This window comes from Leucoraja erinacea, chromosome 11 (assembly GCF_028641065.1).
Source record: "Leucoraja erinacea ecotype New England chromosome 11, Leri_hhj_1, whole genome shotgun sequence".
Classification (NCBI taxonomy): Eukaryota; Metazoa; Chordata; class Chondrichthyes; order Rajiformes; family Rajidae; genus Leucoraja; species Leucoraja erinaceus.
The window spans coordinates 38,779,545-38,806,313 of record NC_073387.1 but is presented as its reverse complement, the minus strand read 5'-3'; the positions used below and the strand labels follow the sequence as shown (position 1 = coordinate 38,806,313).

The window sequence follows — 26,769 nt, the reverse complement described above, 5'->3', positions numbered from 1 at the left end:
AAGTTTTCATATGATTTAATCCTAATCTTTTAATTATGCTAAAGAAACTGCCAATAGAATGAAAATTGAATATGCTTCCTAGGTTATCTAATTGATGTATATTGCACCAAGGCCAAACAGTCTTCCTGTGAAGCTAAAACAATATAGAAATCTGTTTCTTCAAACAGCAAGAAATGTTTACTCAATCACAATAGAAAGAGCAAATTGTAACATTTCCCCTTCCTTCGATAAGGAATTAATTATTTAAGCTTACCATTTTCAACCTAACATCATATCCACACTGTGTGTTAATGACATCCTCCTGCAAAAAAATAAACAATGTTACATATGTAAATGTAAATGTAAACAATGTAAATCATTCAGCTAAGATATCTTGAAATTTACTTGTTGGTGCATCTATTCAAAAAACTGGGTGACTGACGATCACAACGGTAGCACAGTAGTCCACAATACAATTACAGTAGCCCAAACCAACACCCACCAGAGAGTGCTGAATTGAGTTTGCCTATAAACAGAAGGCATTAATCCCAAAAAAACAAAGCTGGAATTTCTAACTCACATGTTATGCCAAAATATACTGCAACCTTTGTTTGCCAGATATGCCAGAATTTAATGACAAAATTAGTTACATCGGACATTTATTAAAACAGTATATATTGAAGCAAATGTAATTAATTGTAAGTAATCTGATCTTCAATAAAGGTCTGAAGTACATAAAAAATGCTTTTAAAATGTCCTGGTACCAGTATTATGACCAAGATCCATTTATGATTACATTTCAGAAGTACAGGTGCACAACCTTTTATCCGAAAGCCTTGGGACCAGACACTTTTCGTAATTCAGAATTTTTCGGCTTTCGGAATGGAAGATTTTTAGCGTAGATTTTAACGGCTGGCTCAGTGGTAGAGTGCTCGGCTCGTATCCGCAAGGTCGCGAGTTTGCGCCTCGATCCCGGCAGTTACTCGATCGCGAGTTTGAGTCTTCAATGTAGTTTTTTCTTGCAGAATAGGAGAGAATAGGGAGGTTTAGGCTGGGATCATTCTCTGCGAGATGATCTTAGTGCGGGAGACAAGTGTAGGAGAGGTGTACTGACTGTGTGGGCAGAACTTTGGAAGTGATTGCCCACCATTCTCAAAAGCCGCTGTGTCTCCCTGTCCCTCCAACTCCAGAGGAATCCGCTCCCCGATGGGCCGCTACGGCGACAAGTGGCAGTTCGCCCACAGCCCGAGCTGCACCCCCTCATCCGCAACCCGGGTTCCTCTGGAGTTGGAGCGGGGCTGGGCTAGAGTTGTTGCTGGCTGTGAGTCTCTGGGATCTCCGTGCTTGCAGTGGGCCTGGGGGTCGGTGTCCCGATGAGGGGGCGCAGCTCGGGCTGTGGGGCGAACTGCCACTTGTCGCTGTAGCGGCGCATCGGGGAGCAGCTTCTGGTGGTTCTGACGTCTCTCAGCTCCTGTCCAGGGGGTGGCCGGAGACGTCAGGACCAACAGGAACCCGCTCCCCGATGCGCCGCTACAGCGACAAGTGGCAGTTCGCCCACAACCGAGCTGCGCCCCCTCATCTGCAGCCCGGGTTCCTCTGGAGTTGGACCGGGGCTGGGCTAGCGTTGCTGCTGGCTGTGAGTCTCTGGGATCTCCGTGCTTGCAGTCGGTGTCCCGTTGGTCCTGACGTCTCCGGTCACCCCCTAGAATGGAGCTGAGACTGGGAACTGTACCGCCCTTGCCCCCTCCCTCTGCAACTGCAAACAACCCCACAGTTCCCAGTCTCAGCTCCTGTACAGGGGGGTGGCCGGAGACGTCACAGCCCGAGCCATCAGCTTCTGTCCCTACGAGGACAGCGGAGAGCGTGTTCCTCTGGAATTGGAACGGGACTGGGCTGCTGCTGGCTGTGGGTCTCTGGGATCTCCGTGCTTGCAGTGGGCCTGGGGGTCGGTGTCCCGTTGGTCCTGACGTCTCCGGTGACTGGCACTGGCTCCAACGTGAAGACAGTGCAAAGCCCCCACGCCGGTGCAATGCACGGGGAGCTGGAGAGGGGAGGGAAGGGATCACACACATGGCCGGGAAGCAGAGGGGTGTAGGTGGGGTGAAACTGAAGGGAGCGACAATTTGCTGCTGCCTGCACGCTGAATTAAAAACTTCCCACGCAAGACTCACGATACACTGTGTATCGTGAGTCTACCGTGGGAACTTTTTAACTCAGCGGGCAGGCAGCAGCAGATTGTCAATTATTAACCCTCCCGCGCAATATACCCTCACCTTCTCTTTTATGAATGGGGATTTAGTTCCCCTTTCTTCGAGGACCGACCGGAGGTTCCGCTGTCACCTCTGCGGGCCGCCCTCGGTGAACGTTTTCAAGGACCTTTCTTCAAGGACTGAAAAAAATGTCGCTATTCGGAGGTTTTCGTTATTTGGATCGTCGGATAAAAGGTTGTGCACCTGTACTACAAGGTTGATGAAAATTCCACTTTCATGCTTGGGGTTGGTGTGGTAAGAAAAGGGCCCAAGTGAACATATAGGATCCTGCCAGAGGATATTTAGATAAGATTTTCAGGTAGTATTTGTGTAATCAGAAACATTGAAAACCATCTGATTTGCTGATTACCCAAACACACTTTACATTACTATTTCGTCACAAGAAAGAAAAATTCCTCACTCGAATCATGCTTGGTGGTAAATATAACCAAGCAAATCAAGAATTTGTGACATTACCATAACAAAACTCAGACTGCATCAAGACACAAAAAGAAAATTGAATTATTTCAAATATGCAGAAAACTTATCCTTAAGATTTGATGGTGATCAATAAAGCTTAAAAAATTCACCAATTTCACATTTTGTTCCTGAATGGAGCAATTTGAAAACTTGAAATAAAAGCTGCATGTCGACCCTCATGTTATCTGCAGCAGTGATTTACGATTTTGTAGTAAAACACAACAGGGACAAGGCTAAACATTTTAACTGGCTAGTGCAGATAAAATACATTTATTATTCCAGAATTTTTATATCAGCAACATTTACTGAAATATTACAAAAAGTGGGAAGAGAAAGGTGGAAGAGTAACAATGTTTACAAGAGGTGAAATAAGTACAGATGCAAGAAATAATCTAGTCATAGAAGAGGTTGAGTCCATTTGGCTAAAAGTTAATGCTTTTTGGAGTAATGTATAGACTCCCAAACTGTAACCATTGTGCAGGAAAGCATATAACGCAACAAATAATAGAGGCACATACAAAGGGTAGTGTAGATTGGCTATTGCATGCTAGCCAATTAGAGTGTTTGTTAGTAGTAGCTCCGCATAGTGCATGCTATATATTATCAAAAACGCCGTCAGTAGATGTAGCAGCTCGGAGCTGTAACGTACTGCAGATCCTATGCTGTAAGTGATTTAATAAATATGTGTTGTATCTTAATGTGTGTTCGGGTCACATCATTACATGGTGTCAGACAGTGAGTCTTGCCTACTCCGTTTACGTTTATCGGGTTTTATTTTATTTTGATTCATTTGTGTCTTTACTATCTCCGATATGGCTAATTCGTGACGCCGCCTGAGCCTTTTGATCTTTGATTCAGACATTGCTGAACGATAGCGCCTTTTCAAACGTGACTACACTCATTATTCTCGCATCGTTCATCGGAATGACCCCCCAGAAGTGTGTGCATCTGTTTTGCTCAATCTTGTGGGACCCGAGGCCATGAATCATGCCGACAACTTCACCTTTGCTCCTGCTGTTTTGGATAACAACAGCCAGGTTCGTGTGCCAGCAGAAATTATTGACGACCCTGTGGTTGTGCTAAGAAAGTTCAGAGAACTGTGTGATATGCCTTCAAACCATATTATTGAAAGAACCAAGTTCTATGCTCGTTTACAGGTCGATAAACCTATTGAACAATTTATCAGTGGCTTGAAGCACATGGCTGCACGCTGTCAATTTCGTGATTTAAGTGATGAGTTAGTACGAGATAAGCTGGTAGGCGGAACGCTTGAAAGCAAGCTGAGAGCTGAGCTTCTCCGAAACACTAACACTGACCCAGTGCCTTTCAGACCCCGCCAGCAACATAGCGTTAATCTTACAGACTTCTCCTCTCGCAAACCCCCTACCAGGTCTGCTACTTGCTGTCAGAATTGTAACTATTTTCATGCGAAGGGTCGTCAGTTTTGCATTGCCTACGGAAAAGCCTGCAATTTCTGTAAGAAATTGAACCACTTTGCACGATGCTGTCATTCCTATGTAACTCCTAATGCTTCAAGGACAAGCCTGCATCTGCTTCAGCAGGAGTTCACTGATACTGTCTCCCAAGTGCCTGAATTGTCGTCCCCCACTTTGCACTCAGACAGTGTTGATAACAGTTCTGCCATCCACTACCTCCTCCCTATTTCTAACGAGCTACTTGACCCTGAAGTAACCATGTTCGTGAATAACAGGCCTCTTCTTGCCAAGGTGGACACTGGCGCAGAAGTGAACGTCGTATCATTAAGGGAGTTCAAAAAAATTTGCAATGCTGAACGTATTGATAAGCCTCCGCAAAGCTTCGGGCTTACGGGAGAGAGGTTCTGCACCCACTCGGAAAAGCTGATTTAATGTGCACTGTAGATGAACCATCCCGCACCTTACAGTTTTACATTGTTAAAGCTAATTCAGAGACTTTGCTCGGTGTCAATGCATGCCACGATCTAGGCCTGGTCTAGTTAGGACGTGTTGTCCACAAACTCTGCCTCACTGATGAGCCTACTCAGCAGCTACTCTCCCAATACGAAGACCTGTTTAGTGATGAACTTGGCAAGTTGCCTGTCAAATATCGCATTACTGTTGATCCTAAAGTCACACCTGTGGTCCGAGCACCACATCGTGTCCTACATACCATGTGTGACGGAATACACGCTGAACTCAAACGCATGGTCTCAATGGGTGTTATTGTCGAGGTAACTGACCCGTCCGACTAGGTTTCCACCATGGTCATTGCAACCAAGAAAAACAAGGAGATCCGTATCTGCATCAACCCCAGAGATCTTAACACTGCCATCAAGCGCCCACATTGCCCAATACAAATCACAGAGGATGTCACTGCACAGATTGGCAACGCAGCAGTATTCTCGGTCCTGGATGCCAAAAGCTCCTTTTGGCAGATTCCCCTAGACCCAGACTCGTCCAACCTCACTCCATTCGGTAAACCCTTTGGTCGCTTCAAATTTCTAAGGATGCCTTTCGGCATCAACTACACCAGCGAAGTCTTCCAGCGCACTATAGAACAATTGTTTGCAGAGTACCATCATTGTTGATGATATTCTCGTCTATGGCTGCGATTTGGCTGAACATGACACAAATCTGAAGAGAGTACTTGACCATGCCAAAGACATCCAGCTTAAGCTCAATCAACTAAAGTGCAGGGTTTCAAGTTCCTGAAGTCACTTACGTCGGACATGTTTTTATCAGTGACGGTCTCAGACTAGATCCGCAGAAGACCGCAGCTATCAACGAATTGCCGGTTCCTACTGATGTTGTGAGTTTATAACGATTCCTCGGTATGGTTAACTACCTTGGGAAATGTATTCCCAACCTCAGCGACATATCGGCCCCCCTGCGAGAACTGACATACAAGGACGTGGCATGATCCTGGTACCCGCAGCTCCAAAGGATCTTCGACTCTTCAAACTGCAGCTAGCTAGCGCACCTACACTCTCCTATTTCGATCTGGAGTTACCGGTAACGCTTACCTGCGCTGCATCCCAGTACGGGTTAGGCGCAGCATGCCTGCAGGCCACTACTGACGGCGATTTCAAGCCCATGTCATTTGCATCCGGTACGCTAACTGACACTGAACAGCGCTACGCCCAGATCGAAAAGGAATTGCTAACAGTGGTTTTCGCCTGTACTAAATTCAAGGACATTATCTTTGGTAAAACTGTGACCATCGAGACAGACCACCAGCCGCTGGTCAACATTTTGAACAAACTGATCCATGCTGCCCTAGCACAACTACAGAGAATGGTGATGCAACTGAAGCGATTTGATTTCAACATCGTCCACAAGAAAGGTAAAGACATGTACATAGCAGACACGCTATCCAGAGCCCCGCGCAGAACCAACGGACAACAACTCTCCGAACAGGGCAAATTCTCGGTCATGAAGGTCTCGTTTGTGCTAACTGATTGTTTAAGCTGCCTAGCTGAACACACGGCTGCTGATGAGACTTTACAATTGCTGTCTAGTCATCTGGCGTGGTTGGCCCGAAAAACAGCTCGAAATACGCCCCTACTTCCTGGTTCGTGACGAACTAGTGCTACAGGACGGAATCATAGTCAAGGGCCCACCCGCCCTCCGGGACGAATACTATAACGACATCCACAGGGACCACCCCAGCATGGAGGCAACCCTCCAAAAGGCGCAAAGCATGTTTTACAGGCCCGGTATGACCAAATGCATACGTGAAAGAACCGAAACATGCGCTGTCTGCAAAAGCCTGACGCCACATCAGCAGAAGCTGCCCTTACTGCCACAACCATTCCCTCCTCTCCCGTGGTCCTCGTTAGACACCGACATCTTCGAGTGGCACGGGAAAAATTATTTGGTTCTTGTTGACTTACTCGGGCTGGTTCGAAATAGACCTGCTGCAAACCATTTCTTCGGAGGCAGTGATTGAGAAGCTGCACCTCTCCGTGCATGGCTCTCCTGCTCGTATTCAGTTTGACAACGGCAGATAGTTCACCAGCCAAGTCTTTAAAAACTTTGCTAAACGATGGGATTTTCAACACCAGCAGTCCCGAGTTCCCGCAGTCCAACAGACTCGCCGAACGCACCTTTCGGATTGCAAAATTCATAGAACGATCATGCCTTGCCAAATCCGACGTATACCTGGACTTACTCAATCTACGGAACATTGCACGGGATCCCATACTATGTTCTCGCTAGAATTTAGAAGATTGAGGGGGGATCTTATAGAAACTTAACAAAATTCTTAAGGGGTTGGACAGGCTAGATGCAGGAAGGTTGGTCCCGATGTTGGGGAAGTCCAGAACAAGGGGTCACAGTTTAAGGTTAAGGGGGAAATCTTTTAGGACCGAGATGGGGAAAACCTTTTTCACACAGAGAGTGGTGAATCTCTGGAATTCTCTCCCGCAGAAGGTAGTTGAGGCCAGTTCATTGGCTATATTTAAGAGGGAGTTAGATGTGGCCCTTGTGGCTAAAGGGATCAGTGGGTATGGAGAGAAGGCAGGTACAGGATACTGAGTTGGATGATCAGCCATAATCATATTGAATGGCGGTGCAGGCTTGAAGGGTGGAATGGCCTACTCCTGCACCTATTTTCTATGTTTCTATGTTCTCCTGCCCAACGACTGATGTCTCGCCAAACTCGTGCTCCCCTGCCTGTCTCCCAGCAACTGTTGCAACCACAAGTTCATTCCTCGCCTGCGGTTCAGAAACAACTGCAAATCAAACGTGATATGCAGAAGCGGTTTTTCGACAAGTGGTTCGTCTGCAAACTGACAAGGGCCATGCACGCCTGGGACACATCCAAGGGCCTGCCAAAGAATCACGTTCACATCTGGTCGAAGTGGACGGTGTTATCTACAGACGCTACCGTCAACACATCCTTCCTGTGAAGGAACCTAGTCCTGCGACTCCCTATCCTGATGGCCCACGCCTCGTGCTCACTCCCACATCGGTCCTATTTCCCCACCTCCAACCGTTGTTCCTACCGCGGTCTCCCGGCGTCGTTTGGCACCCGGCTCGCCTATTTCGTCTCCCACTGTGCCTGTCGGGTCGCCGGTTGTTCTCCCACTCCCCTCCCCGGTCTTTTCTCCCGCGAAAGGAGGTGAGGCGGTCTCCTACCACACGAGGGCCGGACGGGTTTGTAGGCCACCGGTTAGATATGCCGATTTTCTATAACTTTGCAAGTATGTTCTTAATATTTCGCTTAGCTGCCGGTGTTTCTTTATTTCTACAAGAGATGTAGATTGGCTATTGCATGCTAGCCAATCATAGTGTTTGTTAGTAGTAACTCCGCCTAGTACGTACTATACTTTATAATATCAAGAGCTCGCATATGCCAGTCAATAGATGTAGCAGCTCGGAGCTTGTAACGTACTGCAGATACTTTGCTATAAGTGATTTAATAAATATTTGTTGTATCTTAACGCGTGTTCAGGTCACATCAATACAGGTAGTGCATTAAGAATGAGTGATGGTAATCATCTTGCAAATTGGATTTATCAAGTTGGAACAGTTAGCTACAAGAAGAAAATATATAGAGTGCATTTAGGATAATGCGTTATGGCGTCAACCAGCAAAGTGGCACTCTTAGATCTGGAAATGGGTAATGAGGAAGGTTAAACAAACAACCTCAAAGTGAAATAAGAATAGAACAATAGCTATGTGAGAAAGTAACCAAGAACAACAACAAATATAAGAGTATCTTTTGAATATTCAAAAAGGTAGAGAGAGGCCCATGAACATTGCTCATATAGGGTAATAGTTCTGGGGGAAACAAGAAAATAGCGAAAGAGTTCAACAGATATTTCACATTAGTGTTTAGGGCAGAAGATACCTGTAACATCTCAACACTAAATAATGCCAGGAAGGAAATAAATACCATCACAAAATAAGTGGCATTAATGCACTAACAGGGCTAAAGATACTGATCTAAAATTAGATCTAAATCCCGATCAAGAATCCTAAAAGTAGTAGCTACCAAGTTCGGTTACAATCTTCTAAAAATATTGACATTCTGGAGATGTGCTGGTGCACTGGAAAACTGCCAGTGTGACATGTCTAGGCAAAAAAGGAGAGAGACAAAAAGTGGGCAACTATAGACCGACTAGCTTAATATCTGTTGTTGAAATAGCTCCATTTTTAACGAGGTAATAGCATATTTGTAATATAGCAATCTAATCAAGCAGTCACCATGGCTTTGTGAAGGGAAAAATCATGTCTGCGTCAGTCATGAGTTTTAGAGGATGTCTCGATCAGGCTGAATTGAGGGGGATGTTAGGAGGGATATTGTTTTTGGATATGAAAATAGTGCTTCATAAAATAATCACAAGATAAAGTGCCCATGATGTTGGGAATAACATATTGGCAGGCATTGAAGTAATACGCAGAAGCAGCGACGAGGGAGAAGGAGGAAGATTTTCTCCCTCATGACCATAGGGATCAGTGCTGGAACTGCAACTGCCTATAATATATATTAATAACATGAAGGATGCGAATATATATTTGTCAAATTTGCACTTGCAAGGCAAACTGTTTACAAAGCACTGTTGATAGGTTTATGGGAGTGGCAAAATGTTGGCAAATGGAGTGTAATGTGGGAAGATGGAAAGCTTGGACGGAGAAACAAAAATAAAAGCATATATTATTTATAGGTGTAGATAAGCCATCTTGGTTGGCATGGATGTGTTGGATCAGAGCCTATTTATGTGCTGCATAACTCTGACTCTAATTCTATTGAATGGCAGAGCAGGTTCAAGAAGCTGAATGGGCAAATCATTTAGCTTTTACTTATATAAAAGTTGAGAGTTCAAGAGCTTGGATTATGTTAAGACTTTTCATTTTTAGTTGTGTTCCAGTTCAAGGAGTCATTTGACCTAATTTACTATAATCTACAAATAACCAAGCATAAATGTATAAAATATTCATACCGCAGGATCTTTAATACAGCAAGAAAATGGAACACCACATCGCTCTCTGCTTGGGTTGAAATCTGTACAGTTAAAGTAAATATTTAGGTCCCAGTCGATGGGTCCTCGAGCACCACAGCACAACCACTATTACAATAAAAGAAAAATATATATATTACTGCTTTGCAAACATCAGGCTACATTACCATTTCATGAAATATAACAGTATTAAAGTACAGTCTAGTGGAAGATAAAGCCATTTAAAATTTTAACAAACACAAATGCAGATTCAAACTGAAAATAGCTTTTTTTGTTCAAATTTGGTCAAAACTATAATTCTGACAGATTTTTTTTTCCAACCATAGTTTTATGGGTCTGAAGGGGTATTTTTCCTCATTTCTTTTCACTTTCTTCTGATGGGCAAATTAGTTAACATCTAATGATGTTATGTGATTGATGCACAAAAGTATAATTCCATGTGCAAGGTGTGAGGGAACATAATTTATGGCAACAAAAATTACATTAAATTAAGCACTCAAACTACTGACTGTAGTTAGACAATACCCCTCCTCGACAAATCATCAGCACTCTTAAAAAATCTTCCTTTTCACTTCCATAATACCAATTCACAAAAGACAAGAGATCTCATTGGTGACCCTCGGACTATCTTTGATCGGACTTTACTGGCTTTACCTTGCACTAAACGTTATTTCCTTCTTATGTATCTATACACTGTAAATGGCTTGATTATAATCATGTATTGTCTTTCCGCTGAGTGGTTAGCACGCAACAAAAGCTTTTCACTGTACACCTGACAATAACTAAATCGATAACTAAACTGAACTAATCCTTCTTCCAGTTTCCACTGCTGATACCTGAACCACTGATCTCTAAATACGGATCAGGATGATTAACCCTGAAAAATCTGGTCACCGTTTTCAGAAAAAAATCTCAACCATTTGTGTGCTCTTCACAAAACGATCCTGATGAGGAGTGTGTGAGTGTAGAAAAGAGATAAGAATGTTTAATTGACATATGTACTGAAACAGAACAATGAAATTCTTACTTGCAGCAGCATTACAGGTTTATAATCTGGTAATCAATACATAAAATAAATAAAAAGTGCAATAAATAAAAAACTCTAATATAGTGCAAAACAAAACAAAAACTCGAAAACCCTTGTGCAAGACAAGACAGCTTGTAGTTTTAAGTTTAGTTGGTGTTTGTAGTGTTCAACAGTCTGATGGTTGTTGGGAAGAAGCTGTTCTTGAACCTGGAGGTCACGGTTTCCAGACCCCGATACTTTCTTCCCGATGGCAGGATTGAAATTAGAGCATGGTCAGGGTGTTGTGGTTCCATGATTATGCTGTCAGTACCCTTGATAGACAGTGCAGTGTTCACCACTTTTTGTAATCTCCTTCGTTCCTGGGCATTTGAGATGTTGAAACAGGATATGATGCAACTAGTCAATATGTTTTCTCCGCCATCAACCTGTTGATGAAGACAGGTTAGTGGATCCTCAGCCTTCCTCTAGAAGTCAACAATCAGATCCTCGGTGCTATTGATGTTGAGAGCAAGATTGGTGCTCTGGAATCATTCAATCAGAGGATCGATCACTCTCCTATGCTCTCACTCTTCATTACCTATAATATGTACAACAACAGTTGTTAATATTGGCTAAATTAAAGACACCATAAAATGGAGGATCCCTGCACTTGTCAGAATTGCTTAACCTTTGTCAGCTGAACTTTACAGGCTTTGATTGGCACCAGCCAGTCTAGGCTCAGACTGATATGCAGGATGGTAAGGGGTGCAGGTGTTCTCCCTGCTTCGCTTAAATTGATGTTTTTTAAATTGATGTATAGCGGTTTTGCAAACTAACCTTAAATGCATCATTTCTATTGGATCGCTGCAAAAGCATTGTAAATAGTATAAATAATGTTGCAAGACAATCATCCAGTTAATTGATGATTGGTCGAACAGTTGAGCCTTGGAGAAATTGTTTGAATCTCAGGGCACATGTTTCAATGTTTGTTCTTGTTTGCTTCCTTTCTTATACGATGTATTAGCTGCTGTATTATTGGGTTAGGGAAATGTCTGTTATGTATGGGGTTAATCGATATCTGTAATTGGATTATTAACAGACCACCCCCATGTGGTTCGGCCCCTCAAGGTCCCGGGACCTATAAAGGTCCGCTGCCACGAGGTCCAGCGTCGATCGTCTGGGAGAACGCTTGGGACTGCGTGACCCTCTGCATTGTCTCTGTTTGAGCGAGGCCTAGAGGGCTTGATCAGGCAGATATGAAGATCGAACCCACAGTGGGATATGTACAGTAGTTGAACAGTTATTATGTTTTGCTAAAATAAAGATCAGTTGTTCAAGTGCTTGATTCATTGTTTTTGACTGAAATGGGGGGAGTTCAGAACGAGCAATTTACAGTGGCACAATTGGCGAATTTAAGTTAGAGTTGGAACTGTGTCCAGCTATACAGTCATGGGTATAGTGAGTAGAGCAGCGGATTGAGCCCACAGCTTGAGATGCTCAGTGTTGGTAGTTTGAGGAGTAAGTGTTGGTGCCAATTTGTATCAATTATGTTCTGTTGATGAGGAAGGACCCAGTTGCAGAGGGATGCACAAAACGCTCAACTGAGACATTCAAGGCACTGAGTTAACCATATAATACGTTTTGTAATACGTTTTGAAGGGATGGTAATTGTGTACACCGAGCTGTAGTCAGTGAATCACAGCATGACCCGTGTGTTTTCTATTGTCCAAATATTCCAGTGCAGAAGGGAGAGCCAGTGACATCTCATCTCCATCGATCTATTGTGGCAGTTGGCAATTTGTAGCATGTCCAGGTTCCTGCTATGGCAAGAGTTGATATGTACCATGAACAGACTCTCAAAGCACATCATCACCACCAATTGAAGTACCGCTGGTCAGTAGCTGTGTCACCTTACTCCTCTTGGGCACAGGTATTATTGATGCTCTTTTAAAGTAGGTGGGAAGCTCACACAATAATGAGAGGTGAAGATATCCACAAAATCTCCAACCAGTTGGTTCACACAGATTTTGAGAATGAGACCAGATGCACCATCAGGTCCAGATGCTTCACAAATGTTCACCCTCGTGAAGGATCTGACATCAGCCTCGGTGACTGAGATTGCAATAATATCAGGGCTATGGATGCCCAAGAAGGCACATCAGTTCGACCTATTGAGCTCACTGTCGTTTGAGCTGCCACTTGGTTTCGCCTTGTAGCACTTGATGGTGTGCAAGCCCTGCCAGAACAACCGAACATCCGTCTCATCCTCCAAATTACCGCAAAAGTCACAATTGGCCTTTTTCAATCCAGGAACAGGTAATAACAGGCATATTAAAACCAGACTACCAAAATGAAAATCACACACCCCATAGCTCCGAATAGGATGATAGGCTGGTTGTACAGAAGCACACCCGTTTCATCGAACATTTAAAAAAACTATAAATATTATTAGAATCATCGACCTATACAGTTTGGAAATAGGTACATTGACCAAAATTTAATTAACATGAAGTAGGAAATATTGAAATAAGTAATACACTAGTAAAGGTTTTCTAAATGTTTTCTCCAACATCCATGGATCATGTCCAATAATAACTTTCTCATTATTTATTATTTGAAATTGTAGGTGAAATGAGCCATCTGCAATTTCAAATTCAAATAATTTCAACTATTTGAAATGAGTAGACAAAGCAGTTGCAGTAAAATAATCTTTGAATCGCCACCATATACATTCAAAATGACTGAATTAAAACAAATATATCAGGCGCCCAAACAGAAAATTTGGTTGAATTATTTAGAAATTTCTCATTACTACAAGGAATTGAATTTACTTACATATTCTTGTGCAAAATCAATAAGGTTTTGAAGATCTATGTCATCCCTATAAGCTTGAACATTTTTGTTGATAAATAAATTGAGCTGGTCCTTGATCCAGTCCTTGAAGACGAATGCTAGTATCCCAGTTGTCAACTCCAAGAAGAAAATTAGACCCAAGAATACTGAAAACTGAAAAACAGAATTTTATTATAATGGAGCAGATATCAGAATACAATAATACCCACGTGTGGTATATTTCCTCAGCTTAGAGGTCATTTTCACAATAATAATTTCAAAAACACTCGGATGGTATTTTAGACCTAGATTATTTTTTTAATTTAATATTATAATACTCAAAAGCAAAGAAGGGCAGAGTGGTGTTATCACCCTATTGAGTTAGGATATCAAGCAAACTGGTACAGGTGCACAACCTTTTATCCGACGATCCAAATAACGAAAAGCTCTGAATAGCGACATTTTTTCGGTCCTTGAAAAAAGGTCCTTGAAGACGTTCACCGAGGGCGGCCCGCAGAGGTAACAGCGGAACCTCCCGTCGGTCCTCGAAGAAAGGGGAACTAAATCCCCATTCATAAAAGAGAAGGTGAGGGTATATTGCGCGGGAGGGTTAATAATTGACAATATGCTGCTACCTGCCCGTTGAGTTAAAAAGTTCCCACGGTAGACTCACGATACACAGTGTATCGTGAGTCTTGCGTGGGAACTTTTTAACTCAGCGTGCAGGCAGCAGTAGATTGTCGCTCCCTTCAGTTTCACCCCACCTACACCCCTCTGCTTCCCGGCCATGTGTGTGACCCCTTCCCTCCCCTCTCCAGCTCCCCGCGCATTGCACCGGCGCGGGGGCTTTGCACTGTCTTCACGTTGGAGCCAGTGCCAGTCACCGGAGACGTCAGGACCACCGGAGACGTCAGGACCAACGGGACCACCGACCCCCAGGCCCACTGCAAGCACGGAGAACCCAGAGACCCACAGCCAGCAGCAGCCCAGCCCCGTTCCAATTCCAGAGGAACACGCTCTCCGCTGTCCCCGTAGGGACAGAAGCTGATGGCTCGGGCTGTGACGTCTCCGGCCACCCCCCTGTACAGGAGCTGAGGAACTGTGGGGTTGTTTGCAGTTGCAGAGGGAGGGGGCAAGGGCGGTACAGTTCCCAGTCTCAGCTCCATTCCAGGGGGGTGACCGGAGACGTCAGGACCAACGGGACACCGACTGCAAGCACGGAGATCCCAGAGACTCACAGCCAGCAGCAACTCTAGCCCAGCCCCGCTCCAACTCCAGAGGAACCCGGGTTGCGGATGAGGGGGCGCAGCTCGGGCTGTGGGCGAACTGCCACTTGTCGCTGTAGCGGCCCATCGGGGAGCGGGTTCCTGTTGGTCCTGACGTCTCCGGCCATCCCCCTGGACAGGAGCTGAGAGACGTCAGGACCACCAGAAGCCGCTCCCCGATGCGCCGCTACAGCGACAAGTGGCAGTTCGCCCACAGCCCGAGCTGCGCCCCCTCATCGGGACACCAACCCCCAGGCCCACTGCAAGCACGGAGATCCCAGAGAATCACAGCCAGCAACAACTCTAGCCCAGCCCCGCTCCAACTCCAGAGGAACCCGGGTTGCGGATGAGGGGGCGCAGCTCGGGCTGTGGGCGAACTGCCACTTGTCGCCGTAGCGGCCCATCGGGGAGCGGATTCCTCTGGAGTTGGAGGGACAGGGAGACACAGCGGCTTTTGAGAATGGTGGGCAATCACTTCCAAAGTTCTGCCCACACAGTCAGTACACCTCTCCTACACTTGTCTCCCGCACTAAGATCATCTCGCAGAGAATGATCCCAGCCTAACCCTCCCTATTCTCTCCTATTCTGCAAGAAAAAACTACATTGAAGACTCAAACTCGCGATCGAGTAACTGCCGGGATCAAGGCGCAAACTCGCGACCTTGCGGATATGAGCCGAGCACTCTACCACTGAGCCAGCCGTTAAAATCTACGCTAAAAATCTTCCATTCCGAAAGCCGAAAAATTCTGAATTACGAAAACTGTCTGGTCCCAAGGCTTTCGGATAAAAGGTTGTGCACCTGTATGTGGAAATATTATCCCCCCCCGAACTAATCTATCTATACTATTACTAAAACTCATCTTGACCACTGCGTTGTATTTAAATTTGCACAAATCCGGTACCCTATATCGCCACCTTACTCACCGTTCTCCTTTGCTCCAAGCGCGTCAAGCTTTGTTCCAATCGGTGGAGTATTATAAAAGTTATGAAGGTTTGAAAAAATCGTGAGATGAGCAGAATAGTCTTCTCGCCTGTCAGTCACCACGCCCTTTCCGGCACCCGCTGTCCGGCGGGGAGAATAAAGATGAAGCGGACTGCGAGCGAGGGGCTGTGCTCTGCGAGCGGGTGCTGTGTTCTGCGAGCGGGGGCGGCGACCACCACGGCAACCCGGGTGCCGATGTGTGCTGCTGGGGACCAGAGCCGGTGAGTCTCGAGCCGGTGAGTGCAGTTGGAGCCGGGGCCAGGAGCCACTGAGCCTACACACCCCTCTTCCCCCCTCCCCCCCCCTGTAAGTCCGCAAGCCGTGAGTGAGTGAACTGTGAGTCCGCAAGCCGTGAGTGAGTGAACTGTGAGTCCGCAAGTCGTGAGTGAGTGAACTGTGAGTCCGCAAGCCGTGAGTGAGTGAACTGTGAGTCCACGAGTGAATGAACTGTGAGTCCACCAGCAGCGAGTGAGTGAACTGTGAATCCACCAGCCGCGTGTGAGTGAACTGTGAGTCCAAGAACCCATTCGGCCCACAATGTCCATTCTATCCCTCTGGAAACCAGTCCCTTCGGCCGACACCACCCACACTAGCCCTCCAGAAAGCCCCCCCCTCATTGGCCACTGCCTGAAGCCGTGCCCGTCCCCCAGCTGCAGGACGCTCACCCCACCGGCCCCCGACAGCCCCCGCCCAAAGCCGACCCCCTCCCCGGCTGCAGAATGCAACAAGAGACGCAACAAGAAAGAATGGACTGAATAAATCTCCTCTTTAACGTTTAAATTGTTGTTATATTTTAAGAGTTATTCACATTTTAAGCTTTAATAAATCCCTTTTCCACTTGCTGTGCCTGTCAGCTGCACCTGCGCAGTAATACCTGCGTGTTCTACGTCACAATGGGAACCCAATGTGAGGGAATGGCATATGCCGTCGGAGAACCGCTAAGAGTGGATGGGGGGGGTGGGGAGTTTTGAGGGGGGGGGGGGGGGGGGGTGGGGGGTGGGGGTTGTGCGTGGGGGGGGGGGGGGGAGGGTAAGGGGCGGAGGGGAGTTCAGTGGCATCACAACGGGAACCCGTCAGCCATGCCTGCGCAGTTGGGGGCTATGCGTGAGTGGTGGAATATTGGAATTGGTGGAGAGGTGGAATATTGCGTTGGGGGACCAGGCCTCCTGTGTGAGAATACTTAGTCTTGTAACCTTTAAAATGCGTGAGATTTTATCAATCTAAGTGGTTAATGTCATTTGTACAATAATTTTGTTCATGTCACTCCCCAGCAAACTACCAATGAGCGTGGCAACTGCGTGCTGGTCCCAGAAGATGATCTATTATCTCTGATTTAATTGCAAATCTTTCAAGTTATCATGTCCTGAATACATTACCCGGGTGTTTGAAGAGCTAACGACAGGGAGAATTAGTAACTGTTTTCTAAATTTCCCATGCTATATGTTTCTATGTCCTGTTCTTACATGAAAGTTGTAACATCTAGACCTTCAGTAGTACTTTTCTTCAGAAATTTCAGTAAGATTACCCAGAAATAAAACATAATTACCATAGGTTTTAGCTGCCCAGTTTTGAGTTTTGAATCTAAAGCAGTTTTGAGTCTGACAGTTGAGGGTCCAAAGATAGGACCCAAAACAGCACCTGTCCATATTTACCCCAGATGCAGCCTGACCCATTCCTCCAGCACTTCTTTGCTCATAGCTGCCCTACTTATCCTATCTCTTAAGATCTCTAGTTTAGCAAACTGTAGAGCATCACAGCAGAAGCAGCATAAATCATAAATCAGCATAAAGCAGCATCCGGTAGGCGGCGCGGCTCTGGCCAGCAGCGGCCTCTGCAGTCTGTCCGCGTTTTTATTATTTTCTGTCTGTGTTTTAATGTATTTTTTTGTTATTTTTTGTTGGGGGTGTGTGTGTGGGGGGGTGGGGGTGGGGTGGGGGGTGGGTGGGAGGGGGGGGGGGGGAAACTTTTTAAATCTCTCCCTGCACTGGAGACCCGACCTTTTCTCGTCGGGTTTCCGTTGTCGTTGAGGCCGCAACGAGGAGCGGCCTCCAACAGGAAGAAGCCGGGGACTCTGGTGCTACTCACCGTCGCCGTCGCGGAGCTGGCCGAGTCCGGAGCGGTTGGAGCGGTGGAGGAGCGCTGATGCTGCTGCTGCTGCTGCTACCGGAGAGTCGGAGGCTCCAACGGCAGGTCTGTGGACGGCGGCGCCGGGAGCCCGCGGCTCCCTGGAGGGAGACCGCTTTTCGGGGCTCCTGCAACGGCGAATTCTCCCGCCCGTGTTGCGGGGTTGAAGAGCTCCTGGAGCGGGGCCTTGCATCACCGCCCCGCGCGGCTGGAATGGCCGCGGGACTTTGCGAGCGCACGCCGGGGGCTCCAACACCAAGACCCGGTGTGCGACCTCGCACCACCCGGCGTGGCTTTAATGGCCGCGGGACAGTCGCCATCGCCAGCCGGGGGCTTTGACTTTGTCTCTGACATCGGGGGGGGGGGGGAGAGTGCAGTGGAGAGATAAGTTTATTTTGGCCTTCCATCACAGCTATGTGATGGATGTTTATGTAAAATGTAATTATGTTGTGTCTGGGGTCTATTTGTGTGTAATGTATGGCTGCAGAAACGGCATTTCGTTTGGACCTCTAGGGGTCCAAATGACAATTAAATTGACTCTTGACTCTTGACTCTCTCTTGATAAATAAATCTGCTGCAGACATTCTTCTGCTTAACTCAAGCTGGCAACCCCTTCAATTTCTAAACATTGAAACTAACCATTTACAGTTGGTTACTCTTTGTAAACAGATCTAAAGAAATATCTATTACATTAAAAATTGATAAATTCTACATTTTTGTCAAAATCTTTTGGAATGAACCATGATGATTTCCTCAAAGGGAAAACCAAAGATAGTTTGATGCAACAGATTTTCATATTCATAACTATTATGATCGATGTGCATATGCTAGCCATCAAAACTGTTTGATTCTGTCATTTTTCCATGAAAAAATGTTGACAATTTTATCACAATCTATTCTAAACAATTAACTAATTATGTTCAAAGATTAAAAGCAACAATTAAATTTGGAAATTATGAGAATTAAAAAAAAATACAGGATGCTTATCTGTGTCCATTTTCCAACTTAGATTTATAGGAATATTGTAAACTTTTATAATTGAAAAACTACTTTAAACTGAGTTTAATGAACTAATGACAACTTTAAAAACTTCACAAAATCTTTATATGTTTCTCATGGATAAGTTGTAATGTAAACAAACACTTACAAATTTCAGTAGGAAAGTGTTCTCACGCAGTGCACCAATACAGCCAGCAAATCCAAGAATGAACATTACTCCACCAACAACAATGAACAACCAGACTGGGTCAAATCCTCCCAAGTCTGTGATAGAAGAGATGTTGGAAAGCACACCCTAAAAGAGAACTGCATGTGATTATCATTACTCAATGAAGCACTAAACATCGCAATGCTTCTATTTACAATGAATTTCTCATTTAAATTGAAACCACTAAACTAATTCATAGAAAAGCTACAAAAACTTGACATTAATAATCAAGGCTGTCACATAAAAGTCAATAGGATTTAGGTACCTGTGGGTATTAAATACAACAGCTGGTACTAGTGGGTAATACATTAAATACAACAGCTGGTATTAGAATGGCAAGAGGTCACCAGAGAAGACATTTTCAATTGTGAAATTCTTTACACATATAGGAGAGAATAGTAAGATTAAACGAGAACTTACCAGTTTGAAGTTTGATCTGTATTTTATGAGGAGTTACGATGAGGGATTACGTGAAGAACCCGCCTCAGCACGCATGCGCGGCATACTTCAAAGCAGCGGTGTGGAATCACAGATAGACACAGTTATTTGAAGTAAACATAGTAAAGACAAGGAGACATCAGTTTGCTAGTTTGACCCATATTAATGAGGGTGGGAGCGGAGGGCACGTAATCCCTCATCGTAACCCCTCATAAAATACAGATCGAACTTCAAACTGGTAAGTTCTCGTTTAATCTTACTATTTTACTTCGGAGTCACGTGAGTGACTACGTGAAGATTTCAAAGCTCTGTGATTTCAAACCGTGTAACAGTTATTACTACATCATTGCCGAAGTCTTTGAGGGAGGAAGTGTGTTATCGTAGTCAACCAATGAATCTGTTTGTAGAAAAACACAATGGTATTTTTTACAATAACAATGAAGAAATTTAAAAGGCTCCCCTGGGCTTAATTTAAATATTTGCAGACTGGAATCTTTCCTGCAAATAAAACAGGTTTTGTCAACAGCTTATAATAATTTTTTTCTGAACGTTTTACCCCCACCATTCTACTGTAGCCAGGATGTGGTTTATAGGCACGTCCATTCTTTTTGCCGTTGACGTGGAAGCTTGTCCTGTGGAATGAACTTTGTACATGTTAGTTTTATCCCAGCAGCTTTAGTACCTGCTTGAGCCATCCCGAAATGGCTCGTTACCCGACCACAAGGTTTTTTGTGACTGACCCACAAGGCTTTTCATCTCCCTCGAATATTTAGGTTGTGTCTATGTAGGGTAATAGGGTCATGGCACATTACCGTGTTTTCTGGCGGGTAAGCCCGGATTCCACGACTGGATTAGGTGTTCCTGGTCTGGTTTGACCATTCCCTGGACAATGATAGAGATCTGGTCTGGAGCTGTGAGCATGGTGTCCAGTTGCAATAGGAGTAGTGACTGGACCCTCTGGGCAGCTCCAAGTGCCAACAACATATGTGTTTAGAGCATAGATGGTTCAGGTTGAGGGATCTGGCTGGTGGGCATCCCCTGAGGTATGGCAGTACCACACTGTCATCCCATATATGGGTGTACCTGGTCTAGGGGTTTAGAGTTGTAATACCCTTCATAGTTTTACCACCAGCCAGTGGGACCCCATGGTCTGTTGTCCTGGAGCTGTTTTTAAAAGACAGGCAGGGCAATTCTAGCTGTGTTGATGGTACTGTAGCCGAATCCTTCATCATGGTGAAGGTTCACCAGGAATTCTAGTATGTAGTAACTGTAGCGGTTGAGTAGGTTGTCCCTGTATCCATGCAGTACTTCTCTTGATGCTGGACAAGTGCTGTAGTCCAGTGGATGTTCAGAGGGATGCTGACATGGTGTCGACGGTTCGTTATGATAATCCGAGTCCCAAAAGTGGTTTGTGCAGAATCTGCAACCCAGGAGCTTGAATTTCCCATGGCACGGATGGCTTGTGCCCGACTCCGAGTGTTAATAATTCTGGGTCACTGGGGAATACCATCGAAGTTTCAACAACCATGTCATGGAGTATTGGGAACCATGGCTGCGTAGGTCAGTCGGGTACTATCAAAATACCTGAAGCAGAGTCCATTTGTACTGTGCATAGTCCCCGACTGATGAGGCAGAAGGGAAGAAATACATAGAAAAATAATTTCCCAAATCCAGCGCGAACGCATTTGCTGCTGCCGCCTCAGGGTCTGGTTCCCAAGTGACATACATAGGACATCACCCAAACACCTGGTGATTTAGCGTTGATGCAAATAATCGATATCTGGCGTGTCATATAGCTTGATAGTTTTATTGAAACTTTTTTATAAAAACATCTAATCGATGTTGTCATTAAATTTATGTGACCTGATGTCTGTCACTGTATTTAGCTTACCTGGCAGGTAAGTTGCTGATAGTCAAATACGTCTTTGGACACACCATTGCCAAATTGTGTGACCAACTTGTCGCATGATACCGACTTTAAGCCGCCCATATGGTTAATGTAGGCCACCACCGTAGTATAGTCTATTTATAACCGTACATGCAAGTGCTTTAAATCCATAAAATTCACCCAAACATTTTTAGATAATTAATGCCCAGTGTAAGTGGTAACCCCACCACTGTCTTTCTGATATTACTTCAGTGGGTAACTTCATGAGACGCTCATTGACAACCTGTATGCCGTTTTTGATACTAAGGTCCGAATTATGTAGCCAGAAATGCTACCATTTTCCCAATTACTCTGTTACTTGTCGAGTAGTTGGTAGTTTGTTGACCATTAATTTGTTGCATGTTTGTGCCAATTCAACTATGTTGTCTCTTGGCAACATTATAGTCACGTAGACTGAATTAATTATGAAGCCCAAGATAGTCCAAGAAAGAGCTCTATATGCTGGTAGGAACCAGACCCACCTACCTCCATGGTTATTGGCGATTCTGTTTTTTCATTTTCCTGAATGTTCTGTTCTGACGACGTGCTGGCGATGTTGGGGGGAGGCGCATTTTCCAGGGGGTCCGCTGCGGGCCCTGATCTAAAAAAGATCTTTGGGGATAATGTGCGGCCCCAAGCGTTCACCAGTCCCATATTCCGGACGTCGACTGGTGGATGCCGTGGGGTGCTGCCGCTTGGGTATCGGAGGTCTTGGTTTGCTCGTCCCGGGGCCTGCCCTCATTAGGCCGAAGGTTTTTGATGCCTCATCCATCTCCTTCAGCTTTTTATTAAGATCTTTCCCAAATAGCAGTGAGTCAGCCTCCGCAGCTGGGGCTTTACACAAGCCAGCAAATTTGGGATTGAGGGCAGGTCTTATGATTCCCTCCAGAGATTGTTGATCTCGAATTGTATGATACACATTAATGCCAGCACATCCTGCTGGCATGTATTCATCTCCGTCGTCTCCACGGAACGAGCAAAGGCTGTGATGGCTGACGTCAGGAGCCTTAGGATCCGCTGTAGCTTGAGTTCTTGGGTCCGGATGTGTGCCCCCACATGCCCCCAGATTTGGCTGTTGACACTTTTTACTTTGAGGGCCTCACAGTTTTCTGGTGCTGTGTGGTGTTCCAGCACCTCGGTGAGCACCTTTTCCAGTAGTGGTTTATTGGATAGGTGGTTAATGCTGGCTGCCATTTTTGGCTCCAGCGGTGCTCCAGCCCGTGGGGTTGCTACAAAGCGGTCCATCACACCCAACAGCTGTTCCTGTTCCTGCACCCCTAGCATACTCCCGAGTTTGTCCGCCTGCCCCTGTTCCAGACCAGCCCTGCCCTGGTCACCAATGCTAGCCTCCTGGTATGAGGGAGCAAAGGGCAGTGCACAAGGTACTGTGGAGGAGGTACCTGTCCTTTGTCCACGGGAGCGCTGCTGTTCCCGGTGGACCATCTCCTCCAGGAGCTGCTGAATGCAGCTCAGGCGGCTGTTTCTCCTCCGCTTTGGTGGAGACATGTCCCCCTCCGACGAATCGGAGATGACCGGCCGATTGGTCTTCCTGGCCGCTTTCCCAGTCCGCCGTGCAGGCTCTGGCGAGACTGGGCTTGGCTTGGTCTCGGGGATAGCGAACCGCTCTGAGAGCGACGCTGCCGCCGGTTGCTGCCCCGCTGGTAGAGTTGGAGCGGGGCAGTTTCTCTTTGAGAGTTTTCTGCGTTGTGACATGTTTTCTGAAAGCCTGCAAAACACAACTGCAACTCTCCTCTGTATTCCAACGCCCAAGAGCCGCTCCTGCAGCTCAGGCGGCTGTCTCTCCCCCTCCTGGGTGGAGAGACGTCCCCGTCCGATGTCGGAACCACCGGCCGGTTCTTGCATATACCGCGCATGCGTGCTGAGGCGGGTTCTTCACGTAGTCACTCACGTGACTCCGAAGTAAAATCAAAGAACAGTCAGCCATCAGAATTGTTTCAATGCAAATTTAGGCGAATACCCTCAGCAAAGTAAAGATTTTAAATGGCGTCAGTCTTCACACCCCTGAATATAGACCTGTTACCAATATAGAAATGAAGAAGTGGAAGTGGAAGATTACAGAATAGATGGTAATGTATTGCTATAAGCAATAATGTGTATCAAATTGGATTGCTCTGCTGGTTCTGATAGAAATTCACCAAGGAATGCTAAAAGGAAGAGAATTCTTGCTCACAGATCGCATGGTATGCTGGAGTCAGGATTGGTTCCCACAGACTAAGATAATTTTGGTCCAAGACATCCAGAACCGTTTGTTAGAGTGACTTCAATTACAGAAACAGCCAGCAGTTCTATGGATCATCTTCCCTTCTGGCCAACATTTAGTTAGGGTATTAATACTTGATGTAGCTATAACTTCCAAAGATCACGAATGCAGCTGTGTGTGTTAGTCTCTAGGTAAAAATGCAAGGTGGTAGAAACTGCCAGAAAATACCAAATGAAAATGAACTACAGAGGATCATCCATGATTATAACAATTTATTTATGATTTCAGTCAATTCCTTCATAAGATTATTTCATTTGAGACGTGCTTAGATTTGTGAAAATCTACTGCACAATTGTGTAAAAATCAGAAAAGAATTGAAATAAACAAAATTGCTCTATTCCAAAAGAAAATACGATGAAGGATGGAACTTCAAAACTAGATGGAATTTCAAAAAAGCAATGGAAATATTGAGCAAGCAAGTCAGCATCTGCAGAAGGAAAAAGATTGTTAACCTTTCAAAGGTTCTGACAAAATGAAGCATTTAAAATGGAAACAAACAAATATTCTAAGAATGTGTCAGTAGGAACTGCAGATAAGGATTTATGTCAAAGATAGAGATGGAGATAGAGATGGAGTAACTCAGCGGGTCAGGCAATATCTCTTGAAGTTCTAAGAACACTGTGCTCCATAAATTCATTACCTTGTCTTCTTAAACTATGCAAGTGAAAATGATTATGATATATGAACCAAATTTAAATTGTGATTCATTTCTCAGAAATATTCCCAACCACTCCACTGCTTCCCAAAAATAGACTAAAACACCAAAATTATTTTTTTAAATCATCTTCAAATATGCACATGCAAAATACCTTCTCAGCCCAAGCCCAGAGGCCAATTCCAAGAAATGCAGCTCCTAGCAACTGCAAAACAAAATATAACAACATATTAAGGTTTGCAAATGCACATCTGCCATATATTACATTATTATGAGTACAAATATCCAGCCTTTGAAAATGTTGGTGTGCAAAATATATGCTATGCTTCTTTGAAACATTCGTTTTTTAGTTTAGCGATACAGTATGGAAACAGACACTTCGGTCCACCAAGTCCACACTGACCATTGATTATCGTTCATACTGGTTCCATGTTATTCCACTTTAATCCACTCCCGACACATTAGGGGCAATTTTACTAAAGACAATTAACCTAAAAACTTGCACGTCTTTGGGAAGTGGGAGGAAACCGAAGCACCTGGAGGAAATCCGCATGGTCACAGGGAGAACGTGCAAACCCCACACAAACAGCATCAGAGATCAGGATTGAACCCACGTCTCTGATGCTGCGGGGAAGTAGCTCTGCCAACTGTGCCACCTTAATCAACGGAATTATTGCAAATTATTTATTTGGACAGTTTTCAACTAAATAGCTACTGTATTTAGGATTTTAATTGGCTGTAAAGGATTTTGGACATCACAAGAACCCAAATAGCAATTGGAAAGTATTTTTTTCTTTATATTCCCAAGGAAGAATTATTGTTTGTTCTCCCTGTCATCTACACCTCAAAAGTAAACGATTCAATAAAAAAAAATATTGTATTTACAAATATTCCACCTCTCTACACACTTCTATTCTCATAATTCTAACCTCTCTCTAATCTTAGTAGAGAAAAGATAACTGGAAAGAAACATAAGTGAATATGACAGGTATTCATGACTCATTAAGCAGTATCAATTCTAATGTGATAACAAAATGGTACCTGCAGTTAAGGAGATATTTTGACCTAGCAGATGCAAGATAATGATCTTGCTGGTTAATCTCCTCCACGCTCACCCACATGCCTGCACATTCAGTCCATTCAAATATTCATCCAGCTGCAGTTGACCCTTGACAGTACATTTTGACCCTAACCATTTGATGCACAAAACAAATCTCTATGTAGATTTTAGTTATTTTGCTAATCAGCTTTACTCGATGTTTTTTACTCATTAATCCCTCCAAAAGGAAGTTTTTCGCTCTCAGCTCTACATTCCATGACATTGACCTGTTCTTCCACTCCCCATTCACCTTAACCCTACAATTTTCAATGTGCAGCACTCTGTTCACCGTGCCAACCTCAATATTTCCATCAAACCTGCATATTGAGCCAGGATTTGTGATTTTCAAATGGCCTCCAATCTCAAAGGGGCAAACACTTCCTTTTACAGGGCTCGAAATTAGTGGTTGCCTGGGTGCCACTGACCACCCAAAGTGTCGCCGGGCAACCTAAACGAGAGTCATTTTGCCCGGCTTGGCACGCAGATACTGGTTTATACCGTAGACACAAAAAACTGTAGTAACTCAGCGGGTCAGGCAGCATCTTGTGTTGTGTTGGCGTCGGCTGTAATGCATGGGAAAGATGTGGCGTGGGAAAGTGTGGCGTGACGGAGGGTCGGAGCGAATTACGGGCCCTGAACAACACCATCTCCTCCTCCTCCCGCCCCCGCCTGGCCTATTAGCGGCCGCTGCTTGCCACTCTGCCAACCCGCCAACAGCGCTTTCAAAACAAACCCTGTCACACACCGAGGCTGGGGATGGGGATGGGGGGGTGGGATCCCAGACGTCGATCCCAGACGTCCGGAGTGGTGCCCCCAGGCCCACAGCCAGCGCAGAGAAGCACCCAGCTCAACTCTGCCTGTCCCGCCATGACCAGGCGAGACAGGCAGGGTTGAGCTGCTTTTAGCGCTGTTTTGAGCCTCCGAAGCCTCACGCACGTGTGTCCCCTGGTCCCCCCCATATTTTGATAGCGATTTCCGTGCCTGGGACGGCCAAGGCAGCGATGATGCAGGTGTTGTTCGAAGAGCGCTGACCTTCCTTCCCACCTCCTCTGCCCCTTCCTCTCTCTCTCTCTCTATCTTTTGTACGCCCCCCTCCACCCTCCTTACCCTGAGACCCCTCCTCTCAATCCCGCACTGATCCCCATTCCTGCCTCTATTCAGTCCTCACTGACATCCCGTGTGCGCCCCCCCACCCCCCACTCCATCTATTTATCCTGCACTGATCTCCCTATTCACCTCACATTGATTCTCCGCCACTTCCCATCAATCCTACACTGGCCCCCAATTCATCCTGTACTGACC

General features: G+C 45.3%; 1 protein-coding gene across 2 annotated transcripts in view; it reads right to left on the bottom strand.

Annotated features, from left to right (window-relative positions):
• LOC129701706 (tetraspanin-17) overlaps positions 1-26,769 on the bottom strand; it is a 61,877-nt gene that overhangs the window by 11,499 nt on the left and 23,609 nt on the right. For both annotated transcript variants that reach the window (XM_055643075.1, XM_055643074.1), the window contains exons 2-6: positions 24,523-24,573; positions 19,008-19,154; positions 13,493-13,663; positions 9,634-9,759; positions 254-301 (exon numbers count right to left, since the gene is read on the bottom strand). In XM_055643075.1, the coding sequence (XP_055499050.1) occupies positions 254-301; positions 9,634-9,759; positions 13,493-13,663; positions 19,008-19,154; positions 24,523-24,573 (543 nt within the window). The remainder of the gene's footprint in view (positions 1-253; positions 302-9,633; positions 9,760-13,492; positions 13,664-19,007; positions 19,155-24,522; positions 24,574-26,769) is intronic.